Genomic DNA, 20,367 nt, shown 5'->3' on the forward strand with positions numbered 1-20,367 from the left:
CCCAGGAACAACCCTAAGTTCCCTGTGGGACTTAGTAGGGTCTATCAGATGCCGAGGTAAGCCACTTGATAGGCCCGGCTTCACTATAGGCAGGGGTGATGCCACAGAACTCCAGAGCCAGGAGAGAGTGATCTATTCGTGGCAAGGGACTAATGGTAACATCCCCAGTTCCACATCCCATTCCAAGTGCCTTTAGATTAAAAACAAGGTCTACTATATGCCCTTTGTTGTAGTCAAGTCAGAGATAATTTGGGTTAGGTCCACAATTATCATGGTAACCATGAATTCATAAGCCACTTCATAAGCCAGGTCTATACCCAAGGGTGGCTAATAGTTCCCCAAAGTCCCCTGGAAATTTAAGATTGAGGAACTCCAAGGCCAACCAAGTCACAGATTCTAGCAGTTCCACTAGGGAGGTTGCTATATAGCAGGAAAGCTGCTACACAAGAATACCAATAAAGGAGAATATTTATAGCTCAGGGTTAAAATGAGGCATCCTTGGTGCTCTCTGCGCTTGATTGTTTTGTTGCAGTTGTTTCAATACCCAACACAGATAACCAGTGCTAGCAACAGTCCCTTCTGTTCCTTACAATACAGTATTACAAAGAGGATCTTACACTGGACAATCTGTGGAGCAGTGCCTCTGACAGCTGTTATGGATTCTCAGGTAACAATTGCCATACCTCCATCCTGACTCTGGCTTTGCAGCTGATGCTACACACAAAATTCAACAGGGGAACTTTAGAGAGGGAAACCCTCCCCCTGGACCCAGGCAGGTTTTGGTGTTGCAAACAAGGTCAGATTTCTCACCCACAATTAAATCATGGGTGAGGCCAATTTTATTACAGGCTAACTGTGTATTAAACAACAACAGTCAGGAGCCAGTGTCTCTGCAGCCTTGATTACCAGGCCTTGGGGCACACTACAAGGGATTGGAAGATGCTCTGATTCAAAACATTGAGGTCATTTTCCCTAAGAACAGCCAATCCTCCGTCTTCTGCTCTATTCCCCTCTTCTAATCATTACCCTTACCTGTCCTTCCTTCTCTACCCACCCAATCTTCTCTGAGCCTAGCTTCTCTACTCTTATGCCAAAAAGCACCCAACATATCAACAATACTAACACTGACTGGTGCCAGCCTCGGGGATGCTTCTGCCTCACACTCAACATCCCTTTACTCAGGAAGCAATTCACCATCATCTTGCAAAACTTCATGTCAACGCTACCCAATCTACCCAACCCAGCTCACCCTAGACCATCCTGGGAGGGGAGGAGTCCCACCAATCTACAAGAACTGCAATCCACCAAGATGGAAGAAACTGGCGAAATGACCCCTGGTCCATGTGGCCCCTGGTCCATGCAGCTGCAGAACATAGGCTAATCCTACGTGCTCTCATTCCTGCTGCCATTTCATGCCAAAACCTGGAGGTGGGCAGTTTCCCAAAAGCCAGATAAATCATCCTCTGGTTGTCCACAAAGAAGATGACATTTCCTTAGTAGCTGACAACTGGAATATGTCTGGCACAATTCTAACTTTACAAGAACTCAGTTCTAAATCACTTCATTATTGTCTTCTGTCATGCTCCTATCCTCCCTCTCCGCTGGTATTCCAGTTCTTGAACTGACCACATAAACTACCTTTGGAACTGGCTGCCTTTTCCTACCTTCTCCTTTGGATCTTATGCATAAGCCTTCCGTCAGTTATTGATTTTTGTGCCTTTTTCATCTAGTTACCGGCAGCCTGGCAGCCTTACTCTAGGCAAGACAATATTATTTTAAAAGTCTGTTCTTGTTAAAATGAGCACTAAGTGTAACCTAATCTGATTCATGGGGGAAATGTACTGTGACGCTTTATATTTTAGGGGCCTTTATTAACATCGTTTATTTTGCAATTAAATATACATTTGTTGGTCATTTGTTGCACATCACCTTTATGCAGCCTTTGATGCCTTTCTAATATGAATGCAACATCCTGCAAGCAAGGTTTGGTGCTTTAGAAATGTACTATTCCCTTGAGAGGTGTGTTCATTCTTATGACTGCAGCACTGAATATGTTACATAAGGTAATAAGACTCAAATGAACCTTTTGAACTAAAACTAGTAAAAAGAAACTTGTTTTTTCTCAGCTATTTTTAATATATACATGTTCAATTTAACATTTGCATAATTTATTTACTGTTAAACCTGCTTTCTTTCTTCCTATAAGTCTAGAACACATTTTCGTTTCACTGTATGTATCCTGTTTGTCCTTATTTTTGACCAACAAAAGTGTAAATCCAGAATCAGCTACCCCTTTGACCTTGATACTAGGGCACCATTGATCCTGTGGCAATTAGCCATGCTATTCCACCCTCCCTGTGCCAAACTCATTATTTTTTGTACATTTTATACGTTTTATATGGTACAAGGCAATAATTCTTCATTTGGATTTAACCTTGGCAGCAGACAACATTATTTCTCCTACTATCATCCCCACAAAAAGAGCAATGGCTTCTTCCTATTGGCAGGAAAGATTAATATAAATCATAAACAAATAAATCTAAACAAATAGGATCAGATCTCATCTCCAAAGAAACCAAATGCCCCCTTTCAATAGTATAATAACAGAGCCTGATGCAGTTTTGTAAACAAACAATATTTCAATTGTCTCAAAGAATTAGCTAAAAGATAAAAAGCTCACCCATTCTTATTGTCCATTCATTCTAGGCAATGCTGCAAGAAGTGATTCCCCATTGGCCAAATGTTTAGGTCTTATGGGGGCAGGCAGTAATCCACTGAGATTGGAAGACTGAAACTTACTCTTCCCTAGTTTAAATAATATTAACTGTCTGAGAGAGAAAGACAGAGACTCACTGCCTCCCAATGAAGCCAGGAGTTCTGGAGAATGTATGGATCCTTCTTCAGCTTTTTAGGTGAACAAGCACTGGTTCAGCAGAGACTACGCAGGACAGCAAAACTTCAAGGCTATACCCTCCATCCACTGGGGAGCAGGCTTTTTTTTTTCCTAAATAGATTATTCTACACTTCTTGACTCCAAAAGGGTTGGGTTTTTTCAATTGCAATGACTCTGCTGAATGCTGGTCAGAGGCTTGGTGCAGAGGCTTGGTGATTCAGTGAGAAAAGCTGCATGGTATCCTGTCAACACACTGCCTTGAAAGGGTGGAGAAGATGTCTGCCTTGCACACAGAAAAGCTTATTTTATCCAGAGACTATATTCAAGACAGGAGCAGAATATTAAATAGTAGATTTTAGTTTTTGGCCGTCTGCTTGCAATGTTACAGTGACAGAGAGATCGACATTGTATGCCATAGGACAGTGATGGCGAACCTATGGCACGCGTGCCACAAGTGGCACGCGGAGCCATTTGTCAGGGCACGCGAGGCGCTGCCCTGTCAGCTGGCCAGCCCGCATGCGCGCGCTGGCCACCCGAGTTCACCTTTTTAAAAGCTATTTTTCGCCTTCCCCAGGCTCCAGAGGCTTTATAGGAGCCTGGGGAGGGCGAAAAGAGCCTCCCCTCCCCCCAGAGGCTTCAGGGACCATCCCTGAAGCCTTCGGAACGCTTAAAACCACCCTCCAAGCAAACCAGAAGTGACTTCCGGGTTGCTCGGAGGGTCGTTTTAAGCGTTCCGAAGGCTTCAGGGACCGTCCGAGGCTTCCCTGATGCCTCCGGAGGGCCTCGGGGGGGGGCGGGGGAGGCTCTTTTCGCCCTCCCCAGGCTCCTATAAAGCCCCTGGGGCCTGGGGAGGGCGAAAAAAGCATGTAAAATGGGGGGGGTTGCGCGTTGCATTATGGGCGCAGCACGCCCGCACTCGACCCCCCTGTGCTCCCCCCACTTGTGGCACGCGAGCCAAAAAAGGTTCGCCATCACTGCCATAGGAATAAGGAATGGGTCTGGTCATTTATAACAAATGATAGAGGAAGTCTTGAACTTATGACCACAATTGGGAATGCAGCTGCTAAGTGGATTTTTACAATCTTTTTTTTTTGCTACAGTTGCTAAATGAATCACTGCAGTTGCTTAATGAATCACGTAGTCATTAAGCAAATCCAGTTTTGCCCATTGACTTTGCTTGTTGGGACTAGCTGGGAAGATTACAAATGGCGATGATTCTGAGACATTGCAGCCACTGTAAATACATGCCAGTTTCCAAGTTTTGATTCACAAGACTGTGAGGATGCTGGGGTAAGCGCAAGAACTGGTCCTAACTCAGTTTTTTCAATGCCATTGTAAGTTTGAATGGTTATGAGGACTAAACAAATGAGGACCACCCATATTGTCATACAGAGCCAAATGAACCTCTGACCCAAGGAAGGAAAAAACACTGCTGTTTCTTAGGCGGCCTCCTTCCTCGTTTGGAAAAATAATGGACTTTAAGTGGGTATCAGAGTAACACTTCTTGGCAGGAACAAAATCATTAGTTTGGTCTAGTCATGAAGGCACCAGGCTAGAAACCAGAAAACTATGAGTTCAAGTCCTGCTTTAGGCACGAAAGCTGGCTGGATGACTTTGGGCCAGTCATTCTCTCAGCCCAACCCACCTCACAGGGCTATTGTTAGGGAGAAAATAGAAGAAGGAATTTGATATATTGACCACCCTGAGTTATTTATAAAAACAATAAAGGGAAGATATAAATAAATGAATATGTAAAGCATTCTGAATCACTGAATTGTGTACATAAACTCTAATACAAAAAATATTTGTAGTGTCGGGCAGAAATCCGTATGGATTTGAGTTACTTATAACTCAATTTTTTAAAATAATATTCTATTATGCTTTTGAAGATTCATTTCTATGATTCCCATTTCTACTTTTGAGTAAAAATATGAGGCTTCCTCATTTGTATAAAATATTGTGGTAATTTCTTTTCTGTCCTCTGCGGCAGGTTTGGCCGAGTAAATTAAGACTCAATTTAAATAAAACTTATCAGATCTTGTTGTGCTTGACTTTCTCTTTTCAAACCTTCCCCCCCCCTTTCAGACTTACTGTAACTTGATACCCAAGAGATGTCTGAAGGCAGATACCCAGATTCTAGAGTCTTTGTAGACTGACATTGACTCACTGCTTTTCCTACTAGTATCCATAATTTTCAATCTCAATGGGAAAAGAAGTAAGGCTATCACTTAGCCAGCTACTTACCTTCAAAATGTTCTGTTTGAACTTCTTTACTACTCCTTGGTTTCTTTTTGTTTCGACGTCTGATAGAACGATAATATATGGAATTTCTTCGAATAGGAATGTAATGTGTCTTTGGTTCTTTCTCAGTTATACTGTCAGATGCCTCAGATTCATCATCAGAGATCAAGTCCAGGCTTGATATTGCCTGTGGAGGACAATCTTTTTGGATACCATTGGCTGATCTCCCACGGTGGTGTCGTTGTACCTCTTCCAGGTTTTCTTTCTCCATAGCAACAATTTTTATTCTTTAATAACAAGGAAGCAAACGAGAAAGCTTCATACATTCCATCAGATCTCTCGGCTTGAGAATTAAAAAAAAAAGAGATATACAATGTATATTTATATGAAGAATAAATCGTGGCTTGATACAAATTTAGAAATTGATACTCTTTTTGATTCTTTATTATTCTATAACCCTTTAAGATCATTAAACAGTTTGACACATTAATTGAAAGAAAAATCATTCATAATACTTTCAAAACATTAATGTGGATATGATTCACAACTATCTTGATCCCACAATCTGCACTACTATGAACTGCATTTACATGGAAAAGTTATGAATTAACATTGCAATTTAGTTTACACTTCAATAGAATTTCCTTTTTTAAAATGGAAAACAGTACAAATAATGTTTTAAACTATTCAAACACAAGGTCCTTGAAGAAATGCATTTCTGATCTAGGACAATAAGCTAAACAGAGGCTGGAAATAGAAAAAAAAATCAGGTAACCAGATTTAAAATCCTAAACCAAAATTCTGTTTCCCAATGTTCATCTCTTATTCCATGTGCCTCTTCTTTTCCTTCAGCAAAGTTAGATGACATACAGTATACTGGTACAATAAGTCAGCCTAAGCAATGGGGAAGTCTGTTTCAAGTAGGGTTACCAGAAATCCAGTAAAAGGAGAGCATATCCTCCTTTTTATCCTGATGTCCTCTGTTCAGTAGGCATAGTCTTAAAATCAAATATTGTCCAGGTTTTGAGTATCTCTTCATGAGCAGCTTTTCTTCACAACATCTGTAATCAGAAACTAAGGAAAGCTAACAAGCTCCCTTTTGTGACCTTAATTAGATGATTTCTACCCTTCCTTTCCCAGCCTGTTCTGCTACCTAAAATTTACTAAACCTTAATCAGTTACTGGCTAAAGATGTTTGTCTCCTAACCCTCCAGCACATTCCTGCCATTGAAAAACCAGTCTTTCTGATGTTGGAAAATATAATCTCATGTGCATGTAAGTCTAAGTACTCTTGGAGCAGTTTTATACTGTACTATTTATCACAGATGCCAAGAAAGTTAAACAATGTGTCTTCCTTCCCCATCTCAGTTTGTCTTCCTTTCCAACTGTCAGTATCTTCTTTTGTCATGGTATGTGTTTTGATAAATTGTGTTTAGCTCTCTGTCTCCAGAAGCAAATCCACTATATCACAAGGAGAGACCTTGTGAGTTCTAAGAGGATAAGAGGAAAATAGCACTCCATATACTGTCATATATTTGCAATCTCAAACATATTATCAATTAATTCCCTATAATTAACTCAATTAGTATTTGATGCAATATTGAGGTGGATGGATGGCAAACAAATAAATTAGAAAAAGAAAGCATTAATCATTAATGCATACTGTAAAGATATTAACTGCATCTGTGTTAGATCCTAGCTTCAGCTATAATGGTTTCCACCAAGGTCCTCTGTTCCGGCGGGAACAGAGGTTTAATCTCATTGGTTGAAGGGTCTGACAGCTTCCTATAAAAGGGTTGCTGTCAGACACAACCTTTGCTGGATTGTACATGTTGCTACTGAGTTAATAAAGAGCTGTTGTTACCGTTAGCCTGTGTGTGCCTTTCCCTTATCCGATCTAACAATCCGGAAGTAAAGGCTTTGAAATAAACAGACTTTCTAATCCTTGATATTGGGATTTTACAATTATTGCTACTAACCATTTTGGTTAACTAGAAAAAGACAGGGTTACCAGGATCTTGCAAATCTGAATGAACTTCCTTCCTCCCTCATTGAATCAGGGAGGCAGTTGTTTCTTGGCATGGGTTCAACCTGCGCTTGTCTGATCATTGGTAGCAGCAATTCCCCTGGTCCTCTACAGAATCACTCAATTAAAGTAACATATTAAATGTACAGAATAAAAGAAGTCTAGATTATGTATTCACTACTTCAATACTAAACGTTAATTGCCTTGAGAATGAATGCAAAAAGCATCAGGATTATGTTTTAACCAGGAGTGGGTTCTAGCCGGCATTACTACCAGTTTGCTCATGTGAGCATTGGATGCGTGCTGGGTGTGCGTGCACAGTTCAATGGAAATTGTTCTGCGCATGCGCATAACTCCAAAAAAAGATGGCGGTAACCTGGAAACCAGTTTGGGGGAATGGCCGGCCTGGGTCACTGCCTGTTCTGTGACCCCGGCCGGCATACCACTACTGGTTCGCCCGAACTGGTAGAAACCCACCTCTGGTTTTAATCTTTAGTAACACAAAGATGAAAACTTGTGAGTCTCTCTCTCTCCCTCCCCCCCTCTCTTTTTCTCTTTCTCTGGAATGGTCAGAAATGCTTTATTGGTTTCAATTTCTTCAAATAAATAGTTATGTTAAAAGGTGGGGAGGGGAGGCCCTCAGAGTACCAACCACCCTCAACATTCAAAGTTTTGTACAGTGTAGGTATTCCTTGACTTACGACCATAATTGAACTCAAATTTTCTGTTGCTAATCTAGACAGTTGTTAAGTCAGTTTGGCTCCATTTTATGATCTTTCTTGCCACGGTTGTTAAGTGAATCACTGCAGTTGATAAGTTAACCACACCATTGTTAAGCGAATCTGGTTTCCCCATTGACTTTGCTTCTCAGAAGATCTGAAAAAGTGATCCCATGACCATGGGACACTGCAGCTGTTATAAATACATCGGAATTACGATCACATGACTATGGAGATGTCGCAATGCTCACAAGTGAGAAAAATGGTCATAAGTCACTTTTTTCAGTGCTGTTGTAACTTCAAATGGTCACTAAATGAACTGTTGAAAGTTGAGGACTACCTGTGTATTCAGCCTCAAGTGAATCATATACATAGTGGAAGGTAAGGTAAAGGAGAGAATTGGATTCTACTTGGTAGAACATTGATTGATTGATTGATCAATCAGGTTTATATAATTGCCTATCTAAAAAGTGTGACTCTGGGTGGCCAATTATTAAAACAACGTTCTGTGTTTAACTGTTTTTAATTTTACTCAATTAACACCAGTTAAACACAAATACATCTATATTCCATACAATGTAACAATCCTGTGTGATCCCCATATATTTGTGGATATTTAATTGATAAATATATATATATATATTTATCTCAAGAGGAGTACCGGTAGTTAGAAATGTTATCTGGGTGGAGCTTTTCACTACTGATAAGAATACTAAGGAATAAGTCAAGCCTGCCAGATTTTAAAAATCTGGTACAGGCTCTTGGTTATTTCATTTTGCTTTCTAAGGTAGCATAATACACACTATTTGCTTTGCTCTTCCCTCCCCCAAGATACATATTTGATCCCTGAAGCCCTAAAGAAATAATATCTGTACACTTAGTAATAAGACAGATATCAATTAGGTCAGGGGTCCCCAACATGGACTGGCACCGGTCCGTGGCATGCCAACAACTGGTCTGTGCAACTAAGTAAAGCCCCTTCTGCAGGATTCAGGCAGCATGCAAATCCACACCCCCTCTGGTCCGCAGAAAAACTCTTCTCCATGGAACTGGTTCCTGGTGCTCAAAAGGTTGGGGACCACTGAATTAGGTGCACCACTTCTATGCACATCAGCTCCACATGCCTCTCCATGGAAGATCCTAAGTCAAAAAAGCTGCATTTTATGTACCTATTGATGATCCATGGTCTTTCCTGATTTATATGTATTTGTGTATGTTTTTATTGTACGCCGCCCCGAGTCCCTTGTGGAGAGGGAGCGGCTAACAAATTAAATTATTATTATTATTATTGTACATCACCACAACATGTCCCAGAAACTTCTTTTTTCTTGCCTTCTATTGATCTCCAGCAAATACCTTAGGCAGTCCTAAGTCAAACATTGCTAGTTACAATAATGCTTTCCCCTTAAATTAATAGCAGTTTTACTATGATGTGCTTCATCAATCCTTTTCAGGCAGTACATAATGCTGGTATCTTTTAGGCTACCTAAAGAACTAGTGAATAGGAAGAACCCAGAATATGACTTAATTCCAGGTAACGCTATATTACAGTGCAAAGACTTAAACAAGAAAACATCTATTCAAAGAACACAGCAGATTGCCACAACTCCCTCCTTCCTTTTTCTTCTTCTAATGAACGTAAAACTATATAAAATGTTTGGCTAAATTGATCCTTGCAATCCTATAAACACCTACTCAGATATGAAGCCACTTGAATTCAGGGAGGCTTTTGCTCAAGTAAGATGGTAGTAAAACTGCAATCTTCTTAAATTGAATTAAAGAAAACAAATAGAATCAGAGAACTTTTCACAACCTCTGGGGTAAAAAAGATGCATCCTTCATCTCCACCATTGATGGGATCCTCCCGGTTTAACAACCGGTTCAATGATTGTGCGATTTGCTGCACGTATGTGCATGCGCAGTTCGAAGAAATCTTCACTTCTGGGTTTCTTCAGAGGAGTAACACAGCTGATTCACATGGCAATCTGCTCTGCCGTGCGAATCAGCTGAGAAGATAAAGGTAGGAAAATAACGCAAGTGGGCAGGTGGGTCCATCTGATTGTTGTGGCGAACTGGTTCACTCCCAGCTGATCATCAGAGCTACCAGTTCACCCGAACCGGTCCAAACCGGTAGAGTCCACCCCTGCTCGCAAATTTCTTTGTTATATTCCTAGCAAAGAATAAACTTCAGGAGATGTATTTTTACTGGGGGGCGGCAGTGATGGATTACGACCTGTACGCCCCAGCACGGGCATACTGGTGCCTGCCAGGAGCACCAGGTACCGTTCCGGTACAGTGCTCTGGAGGACCCACCCACCCGCCCACGCTCCTTACTGGTATTTGAAGTTTGCGGGGCTTCCGTGCAGGCACATGGAGTGCATGGCGCTTGTGCGATGCTCCGCCGAGCAGCTGGAGCATCGCGGAGGTGTCGCGGAGGCATCACAGAGCATCATGGGTGCATCACAGAGCATTGCGGGTGGTAAGTACGCATGCACATGCTGCAAACATGTGCGTGCAGGCTGCATGCATTCATGTGGTGGGCACCTGTCCCCGTTGCACCGTACCAGTTGCACCGGGATCCGGAACCCACTACTGGGGGCCGGGATTGAGAAGGATTTTCCTGAAGCTCAACCTTTGGCCATTTCAGAAAATCCATGATACTCAATAGGTATGCAAATATAGGTCTCACAGAAAATTTCACAGGGAATGGGAAATTGGAGAGTGCATCAATGTTCTATTTCTAAAAGTATTTGTGCCATTGTGACAGCAGGGACGTGCGGTCAGGGGAGGCAGGGGAGGCAGAGCCTCACCGCTCTCATCATGAAAAGAAAAAAAAGGGAAAAGGGAAAAGGCACATGTGGCAGTCTCCTTCATGTTGACTCAGGAAGGTGGGGAATCGGACCACGTGTGCAGGAGGCTGAGACTGCCTCAGCCTCCTGCACACGTGGTCCCATTCCCCGCCTTCCTGATGATGTCACCAGCCTCACCAGCCATAAACCTCACCGCACGTCACTGTGTGACAGTATGTGTTACTGAAACATGAATTCTAAATGAATTTCATGTGAAAATTATTTGATTTTTGGAATAGCTAAGTTAGACAGAAACACTGGAGAAAAGCATGGTTAAGTACTTTACTTCAGAGTCTATTAAAGGGCTACATAACTGAAGGGAGATTCTTACTGTTGTGAGGGGGGGACTAGCTATAAACATTTTCAGATGTCCAAAGGTTAATAGAAAGTTAGTGTAAGTGTGTGATCTGTTTTAAGGAATGAATGTTTGTCAAAAATAAAAACAGCTACATATAAACTTTCTGCTTCTTCCCACTTAGTTACATGGAAGTGTCAAGAGAAACTGATGCAGAATGGGTTAAATGTATGGTTTATGGTAAAGGTTTAAAAACCGCATGTAATAAAACAAGAAGAGATAGGACCAGGAATGAATGGGCACCAAATGAATTGTAGTGAATAAAAAAGTAATATGAAATAAGACATTGGGATAGCGTGATCATACACTGAAAAGGATTTACAAAATTGATATATGAAGGAAGAAGGAAAGGGTTGAGAGAAGGGGGGAATGACCAATGACTGGACTCAATTTTACAACTTTATTTTCTGCAGTGATAAAGTGAGTCGTTGCAGTTTTTAAATAAGTCCAGCATATTCAATGGGCTTTTTTTTTCTGCCAAAAAATGGCAAAAAAGCATTTCAAATCCCGGTCATGCGATCACAGCATGCTGCAAACTCATCGTAAATACAAGCTGATTACACAAGGCCTGAAATGATTTCAATGGAGGGAGGGCGGCAATAGTAACTTTGAGGAAGGTTCGAAAGTAGCTCTCTCTCCCCCCCCCTCTCTTTTTAAGTCCATCATAACTTTGACTGGTTAAGCAATCAGTCATAAATCAAGGACTACCTGTAGAGTGTACGCTAGATTACTCCTTGTCTTTTATGTGCTGGCAGTACTGGCTGCCAGCCAACAAGATGGGAAACTGGATGCCTGTCTCAGTCCAGTGATATGCAAACTCTGGTTGAACTTTAAGAAGAAAATAATCCTTTTTACCAATATTTTAAAATGGTAACTGTGAATATAGTCAACAAATGTGGCATAGATCAAAACCAGGAATCCAGTAAAGTGAAGTAGAATGCCCAGCACAAAAACAAAAAACCAAAAAAAACCCTGTTTATCTATTTAAAATATTTATATAGCCCCTTCCCCATCCTTCCAACAAACTCTGGGTGGCTCACAAACATGACAACTGAGGCTTGAAACATTCTTAGGGAGGAAGCCAAGAAATCAGCCATGCTGTATTTCAGGGGTGTCAAACTTGATTTCATTGAGGACCGCAGCAACGTGGGGCCTTGACCTCTGGGGAACCGGGGGGGGGCATGGCCAGGGGTCATCGCTAGCATGACAACACTTGTATTGGGGGGCACCTGTGGTGACCCGAGTGCTCTGCCAGTGAAAATGGGTTTCCGAGTTCCATTTTCAGCTGTGATGGCCTCCTGCAACCCTTTGCCAGCGAAAATGGAGCTCGGGAGGTCCACATGCAGCCCTTGTGAGTTCTGCTTTCTCTGGCAGAGGCATCACAAGCCGGTTCTTTGTTATTTCAAGGGAGGCCACCTGGGCCAGATCTAAGTACCCCGCAGGCTAGATCTGGCCTGGGGCCTTGAGTTTGATACCCCTGCTGTATCTCTACCCCATACATAACTTCTTCAACATTGGCTCTTCTGTAGGCTTGCTTCTTGGCAAATTTCTCGGATCTACTAAGTTCTGCTTTCTGTATTAAATCTTTATCACACTCCTCTGCTTAGGATGGAGTTCCTGAATTTTACACTTCGAGAGGCTCTCATAGTGATAAGCAAGGCATGTTGAGGGCTTGTAGGGATTTCCTCATTCAGAATGGAGTCATTGGTTGCATCATTACTTGAATAATTCACACCAAGACTGTCTATGAAGATTCTGAGTCATCCAGGTCATGGTTGTCCCAAAGGTGCTTTTTCAAGAGGCAACTGGACTTTCTGGTTTTACTTCGACGATGTTTCACTTCTCATCCAAGAAGCTTCTTCAGTGAGAGCTGAAGAAGCTTCTTGGATGAGAAGTAAAATGCCTTCAAGGAAAAACCAGAAAGTCAGGTTGCCTCTTGAAAAAGCACCTTTGAGTCACCCCAAGACTATTTTCTTAGGCGCCTCTGCCTCATCAAAGGGCATGTCCAGCAGAGCCATGACACTATCTGCCCCTCAGAAATTACTATATTAAACTTACAGTTGCTAGGTCATTGAAAGTGAATATTGATTGGTGGTTCCCATGCAAGGAGTCCTCGATTTACAACTACAACTGAGACCAGAAGTTCCATTGCTAAGCAAGGTTGTTATTAAGTGAGTCAGACCTGATTTTGATGCAAGATAGATGTTACAGCCAAGATCGTTTGTTAGTTCATATCCTCATCCAGCAAGTGTTAAGCATCAGTATATTCTGAGCCCCATTCTATTTATAATCTATGTTGTCTCCATGGTGCTAGCAGTGAAATAAATGGAGTTTCATCCTTCAAAACTAAACCAATAGACGTGCATCAGTGTACTGATGCATTTGCTGCCTTTTCAACAACTCATGTGGAATCTCTTACTGTTTAGGGGAAAACCTCTATTAATTGTACAAAAGTGAGGGTCACGGTCTTCACTGAGAGATTTGTTAGGTACAAACATAAATGATTAATGCCTGATAATAGTACAGTTAAGCACAGTCTTTCAAATACTTTAAGGTTATTTTTCAGCTCTAGAGGAAGCAAGCATGGTCTGTCTCAAACTCTGCATATAGAAATTTGGTGGTTCAATTATTGCAGGCCAAGATTACACTGAGTCATTAAGTTGCTGCGCCGTACATGTTTAGATATCCATACTTATTTATTATGACAACAAAATGTTGAAATGTACATTGTAGCGCCACCTGCCTTTTTGTACTTGTGCTGCAATGTCACATGGATATACATAAAGGATAGAGTCTGTGTCATAGCCTTGTAGCACACTTACTCCCTTGCTACTTACAGGTCCATTTGTGTAGGAGAGACTGGCAGAGTCAGGGGAGGAATCAAGCAAGGCATCAGTTTAGAATCTCTACATAGGGACAGAAGGACAAAGTCCAACCCCTTCTTGAATGCTGTTGACCCTTATCTAGTTTTACATAGGTGTAAACTATTAGTCTGAGAAGACTCCAGTGCACAGACTTAAGCAATAAATCAGTAATTTTTAACCTTTACACGTGGACCTGGTTGTTTGTGCCTGACAAATAGTACATGTAGATTTCACACACATCTCCAAAATAAATCTCCCCAAGTTTATAATTTATTAGATTTTTCCTGTTGAGATATATGTCCTTAGTCTTGTCACAGACCTCATCTTGTTGGGTTTGGCTAATGTTCAAGCCTATTAAGGTAATTTTGAATTATAATTTTTGTCCTCTAAGATATTCCCATAGCTTTCTGTCATTTGGAAATCTGATAAACATTCCTACATTCCTTCATTCCATAAATTCTTTATCAAAATGCTAAATCGCACAGGATGAAGGATTGAGCCCTGGGGGTTTCTTCTCAATACTTCGTTCCAAGCTGCTGCAAAACCATGCTTAAGCTACTTTTGATTACAGATGTTTAATCAGTTGCAAATGCTCTGAACTGCAATGCCAATTAGCTTATACTTATCCATCTTGTCAATAAGGTTGTCATATAATAATTTATCATGCAATTTATAGAGATCAAAGTACGATGCATCTTCAGCATCCTTTGGACTATTGAACTGATCACTCTGGCATAAAGAGATAAGGATTTATTCTTGACTATTCCAAGCTGGTTCCTATTAATAGCAGCGTTCTTTTCTAAACGTTCAATCATAACAAATTTAAAAGTGCACAAAATTTAGATAATCTATTTACAACCGTTTTCATATACTTAATTATTTATGAAGTTGTATTTTACACAATTTTTCTACTTCATTCTTTTTTGTATTCATACTTGGATCAATTAATTGCCTCTCATAATTTGGAGAAATGCAAATGCTAAAAGATAGTGTTGCATCTTGTTAATTTAGGAAGTATGAATTTAGTTGGTTTGCGTTAAAATAAGAAGCAAAATTATCCCCCCTTTTTCATGTTCACATCTTTTTTCAGTCTAATAGTTCAATAAATATAGCATTGTTTCTTAAAAGGGACATATGTATATTTTCAAATTTTAAAAGTGTTTGTCATTATTTTAATTGTATTCATCCTTATTCCTCAAGCTACACCTGTGCATATTTTTTCTTCAGCTTATTCTGACCAGACTTCAGGAAATGTCTACAAGAATTCAAAGTATGAATTGTTATGTTACCTATCACCCTGTCCACACCCTGATGACAGGGGAAAAAATACAGCTAGATTTTCAGTTGCATAAAACATGTACTAGCAATTTCAGATTCCTTCCTCTTACTTATAATAAGGAACTAATTGCTGTGTCCTGTTAGCTTAAAACTGCCAATCTAATTTCTGTTTTTTTGTTCTTTCCAAATGCTCTATAAACATTCAAGGCTACCATATTCATACTTGGATTGGTGTTATTTACAATTACCAATCTCATAGCATGAGCAATATCAAGTTCCTGCAGGTGGACACATTGGGTAGATATAATTAGAGACACAATAAACAGTAGGGCTGCCAGATGAGGGGTATAGAACTTTGGGAAAATACTAGAAGATAATAAAGAGATATAGAAAACTCTATTTGCTGCTAACTAGCATTAGAGCTATATGCAGGATCTGTAATATAAGAATTCAGTACATAATTTTTAAAATAATTTTATTTCTTTGGGATTTTCCATCTTTTGCAATGTGATTTGTACTACTACAATACTGAATACGCTAGAATAACATAATTAATAGAACTCTAAGCTCTTATTTCGTTCCACAGTGTTACTCATTCAGTGATCTTGAGCAAGTCACATTAACTCTTTCGAGGAGTTATGAGATTAGCAATGTGATTGATTAAAAAGTCAATTAATGAATCATAACAGAAATATATTTTACATGTTTTTTCTACTGAATAACTTTGATATCAGCTGATGTTGACCTGTGTACCTTCCCTGTATTTCTAGAGCCTGGCATACTACCAACGTTATGCACTGAGCTTATTCCCCAAGCAATGGTTTGGTGAGGACCAAGTCCCTTCTACCATTCTCATGGTATCCTTTAGGGCAGGGGTGGGGAACTATGGCCCTCTTACGATCTGTGAACTTCAACTCCCAGAATTCCTGAGCCAGCATAGGTCTGGGAGTTAAAGTTCACAGATCGTAAAAAGGGCCATAGTTCCCCATTCCTACTCAAGGAGAACTTTTGGCTTGCTAGGGTCACATTCAGTGAGGAGGGATTGTCTTGGACTGCATATAAATATATATAATGCACTTAAAGTACATAAATAACAAACTTCCTTAATTCTTAATTTTTACAGGGCTTTGTGGGACTGCATTTCTATCTTACCGGGGCCAAAGACTCATTGCTGCACATTTGTGGTGTTCAAAGAGAGTCTAAGCAAATTCTACCCCATTTAAATACCCACAAGATTTAACTTAGCCTTAACTCTTAAAATTCCTCAGCCAGTATCACTATGTGTAAACATTTGGAGATTTCATTTCTGCAACCAAATTTGAGGAAGTCTGGTTTAGTTTAGTTTAGTTTGTGTACGTATTTTTTTTTCTTTAGAAGTTTTCTTCTCTCGAATGGGATGTATATATATATATTTTAGGGAATCATCTTAAGTGAATTTGTTTACTTCTACATTACTACAAATACCTGATTGGCAACATGAAATAGATTCAGCAATATCAAAGAAAGAAATGTGGTATATTATTCTACATTAGGTGAAGGGCACTGCTGCAGGCTATGAAGTGATACATCTTTCCTGTCCAGTCAGCAGATGATATTTCAGGACAACAAGATGGACTTGGATAATGTTTTGCTTAAGACTTGAGAGCCAGTTGCAGCAAACAGGGCAACATTTTCGGCCTTATATGAAATAAAGTATACAATTTTTCTTTTTTTCCCATTTACTAAATATATTCTTTTGATTACCTCCCTACATCAAACAAATCCTCCTGTATTATCCAGTTATAGGTCAAAGATCTGCCAAAGCTTATTCTATTATATAAATACAATAAATATGTCAGTATCAGACTAACATTTTTCTTAAAGTCAAAATGTATAGAGCCCAACTTCAGCACAAAAAAGTTCATATCTGGATTCTGCCTTGTTTTTATTTCATTATTCTTTGACTCGTTGGTAAAAGCAGCAAAAGCCTATTTATAGAAAACTGTGCAAAAACTCCCTGAGAAACACCTTAGTTTATATTTGGAAGGAAGGAAGGAAGGAAGGAAGGAAGGAAGGAAGGAAGGAAGGAAGGAAGGAAGGAAGGAAGGAAGGAAGGTAGGTAGGTAGGTAGGAAGGTCTTGATCCTTGGGATCAACTCCAGAGGGTGCATTTTTCAACAGGAAGTCTTCAAGGAAAAAAACAGAAGTTTATTATTCACCTGAAGTTTGCATAATAGTAGTTCCTCAAGTGATCCTATAGCAGTCTGACTCATGCTACAAGAATCACAGCCTCTGTAACTAAGGTTCTAAACCATTAAAAAAATTATAAAATCAGGAATAACACTGAATGCTTTGCTCTCCCTACTCTATGAAACTGAACACTACTTCACATTACCAGGTAATGTAATAAAACTTTAATTAAACTATCAAAGTCCAGCTCACGTGGAAACCTTTTAACATATACAAAAGCCCTCTTGTTTGGGCTGCTCTCCTGTAAGCATGGAGATCAGAACCTCAGTGATGTCACTAGTACAATTTGGAAAGGGCAGGGCTGCTTGCTCTTCAAAATATTGAGTTGCGGGATTGCTAGGGATACTGGAAATTAGTTCAATCTTCTGTGCAGAAGAGAAATACATTATTACAATATCTCTGATAGATAGTCATCCAACATGTTCAGCCAAGGAGATTTCCCCACCCTCCGAGGCAGGTTGTTTTATTGTAGGATCCGAACAGATCTACTATCCTATGATGACCTGTAGCAGTGAACTAGGCTCACAAATATGAAGCATGGATGAAATCGGGCAGACAGAAATAGATATAGGAGAAAGTGGTGTGAGAGAGAAGGACAAAATAGCGATAGATTAGAAGATGCTGCAAACATAAAGAAATATGTAAGACCATGGGCAGCTGCGGAGGGCATGGTAGGGGCAACTGATGACATGTGCATGATGATATCATTATTTCATCATTTGCTTCAGATGTGAGACAAGTACACAACTGCAGCTTTTGCATGTTGTGTATGTTTTGTCATGTTGACATCATTACAATGTGTTTTGAGCATTCCTGTGTAAGATGGAAAAGTATGGGTGAGAATCAGGAGAAAGAGCTGGCTGTGTTGCCCGCTTCTTTAGGTTTCTGCACGATAGCGTCACTGTGTCTCTTAAAAGCAAGTCTAGACATGTTCATTTCAAAAGCATTCTAGTAAAACTGAAGACACAGAGTTGGCTGAGCTCCAAGGGAAAACAGATTATTTTAAACGCTCTGTCTGAATTTCATTTATAATATACACTGTAATTAATAGGATATTTATTTATATGGCCATTCATCTTCATTGTCACAACTTTGGTATGCTCAACAACAATAATTTTCCCCCTCAAAAAAAAAAGTAAAAGCAGAACATGGTTTGTCCTCCTTTTCATTGTAAAAAAGTTGGTCACCTTAATGGTGCCTCAACCAAAGCTTTTCAATGTATTAGTATATATAGTCCCTGAACATAACCTCACTGTTTCTCCCTGCTTGGGGGGGAGAGCTAGTTTTTTCCAGCATTCCAGAAGGCCGGTGCCTAACCAGCTGGTGCCCAACCCCATTTTAGCTATTGCATATTAATATATGGATGGTCTTCAAGGATAGTTCTATATGAAGAATGTGGTAATAGTCTAACTGGGAAGTGACTAAAGCATGAGTGACCATAAGCTAGGCCTCCTGGTCCAGAATATTGTCAACTAATATTATGCAGGTGGATGCAACTGTTAACATTTCATTGTTTTTGTTTCAGACACCTTTTTAGTTGCGTATTTCTTTATGCGTTACTTCGGATTATTTAACTATGTGAACATTAATGGGTGTGGACTGAAGTTATTCATAGAGTTGTCAGAGCAGTAAGTTCTCGGTATGCCTTTATCCCAACCTGTTAACTCTGTAATGTATCAGTACTTACATATGTGTACATTCATACCTACCAAATTTTAAAGTGAATAATATTTTAATAACAGGAATACATGCTTACTCAAAGTAAGATGCTGACTTACAGGATTGTTGAATTCAGGGTGGTTATTCCAAGTTCAATGAAAATACACAATTAAACTATAAACTTAAGAGATTTTCATTTTTGCTCTTCTGTTAACCATCACATTTGTCATTACCATTGCCTTACACGCAATTTCAAAAATTACTTTTACTCCATAAATGCAGTCTTCTCTCTCAGGCATTAAAATGCTGCCTAACAAAGGATCAACTTTTATTTCTTTCACATATGCGCACAGATTGCGCGCTTGCACGCACACACACATAAGCAAACTGCAGACTCTTTTAAAAAGTAGAATTTTCATTTTGGTATTTCATAAATGATGTCAGAGCATGCCAGGTGATTTAAGAACAGGGTGTGTGTGTTGGGTCTAAGCAAAGAAAAGATCCGCAATAGGGGGAAACTTTTTTGGGGGTATCTTTTTAAAAGACCTGATAGGTCAGTACTTCTCAATCTCATCAACTTTAACATATGTGGACTGCAATTGTACACAATTTAAAATGCTGAGATTGAGAAACCCTATTCTAGATGGAGAGCTGCCTTCATCATCAATCAAAAACCATCACACAACCATTTCATCTTTTCTGTTATAACAAATATCTTATTGGTAAGAGAAAAATGAAAAGAAACAGAGTAATTATTGAAAAGATGAAAAACTAGATTAGAACATGGAAATCCCAGAACTTGAACTGGCTTCTTTTCCATGATACAGACTGAATTTCTAGACTGGTATCCTTCCTAGCTGTCTGAGATGCCATTCTCGTTTCTCCACAATAAAGACAGAACATTTTCACTTACCTAGTTTTGCTCTTTAAGCCGTTTCCTCTTTCAGCTCAAATCTTCTACCAACAGCTTTTCACCTACAGTTGCAAACTCTGTTCACTCGTTAAAATGATTTAAAGAGCTTACAGTGAAGTTCTGAGGCCTGGACTGGGAAAATCCTTTTCGAGAACAGCAGTGACCTTCAGTCAGAGCACCTGTCATCAGACTTATGTGTTTGGAACAAGGTTTTACCAAGACACTGTTTACTTTGTTTCCAGAGTCACAGCAAGCCTGATTTAAAGCAACAGGTTTCTTTTATTCATTTGAATGCAAACACAATGCCAAGCGTCATTTGCGCTGTTTAAGAGTTTAGTCATC

General features: G+C 39.9%; 2 protein-coding genes across 3 annotated transcripts in view; one reads left to right on the top strand and one right to left on the bottom strand.

Annotated features, from left to right (window-relative positions):
* NGEF (neuronal guanine nucleotide exchange factor) overlaps positions 1-20,184 on the bottom strand; it is a 71,787-nt gene extending 51,603 nt beyond the window's left edge. The window contains exons 1-2 of one of the 2 annotated variants that reach the window (XM_081955318.1): positions 20,026-20,184; positions 5,138-5,477 (exon numbers count right to left, since the gene is read on the bottom strand). In XM_081955318.1, the coding sequence (XP_081811444.1) occupies positions 5,138-5,405 (268 nt within the window). In that variant the 5' untranslated portion in view covers positions 5,406-5,477; positions 20,026-20,184. Of the gene's footprint in view, positions 1-5,137; positions 5,478-6,064; positions 6,202-20,025 lie in introns of those variants that run through there. The other variant, XM_081955317.1, reaches the window with a different exon arrangement.
* INPP5D (inositol polyphosphate-5-phosphatase D) overlaps positions 6,280-20,367 on the top strand; it is a 106,959-nt gene continuing 92,871 nt past the window's right edge. Inside the window, exon 1 of the mRNA XM_081954054.1 lies at positions 6,280-6,409. Coding sequence (XP_081810180.1) covers positions 6,382-6,409 — 28 coding nt within the window. The 5' untranslated portion in view covers positions 6,280-6,381. The remainder of the gene's footprint in view (positions 6,410-20,367) is intronic.

The sequence above is a fragment of the Natrix helvetica genome (genome assembly GCF_964273705.1).
Source record: "Natrix helvetica genome assembly, chromosome: 5".
Taxonomy (NCBI): domain Eukaryota; kingdom Metazoa; phylum Chordata; class Lepidosauria; order Squamata; family Natricidae; genus Natrix; species Natrix helvetica.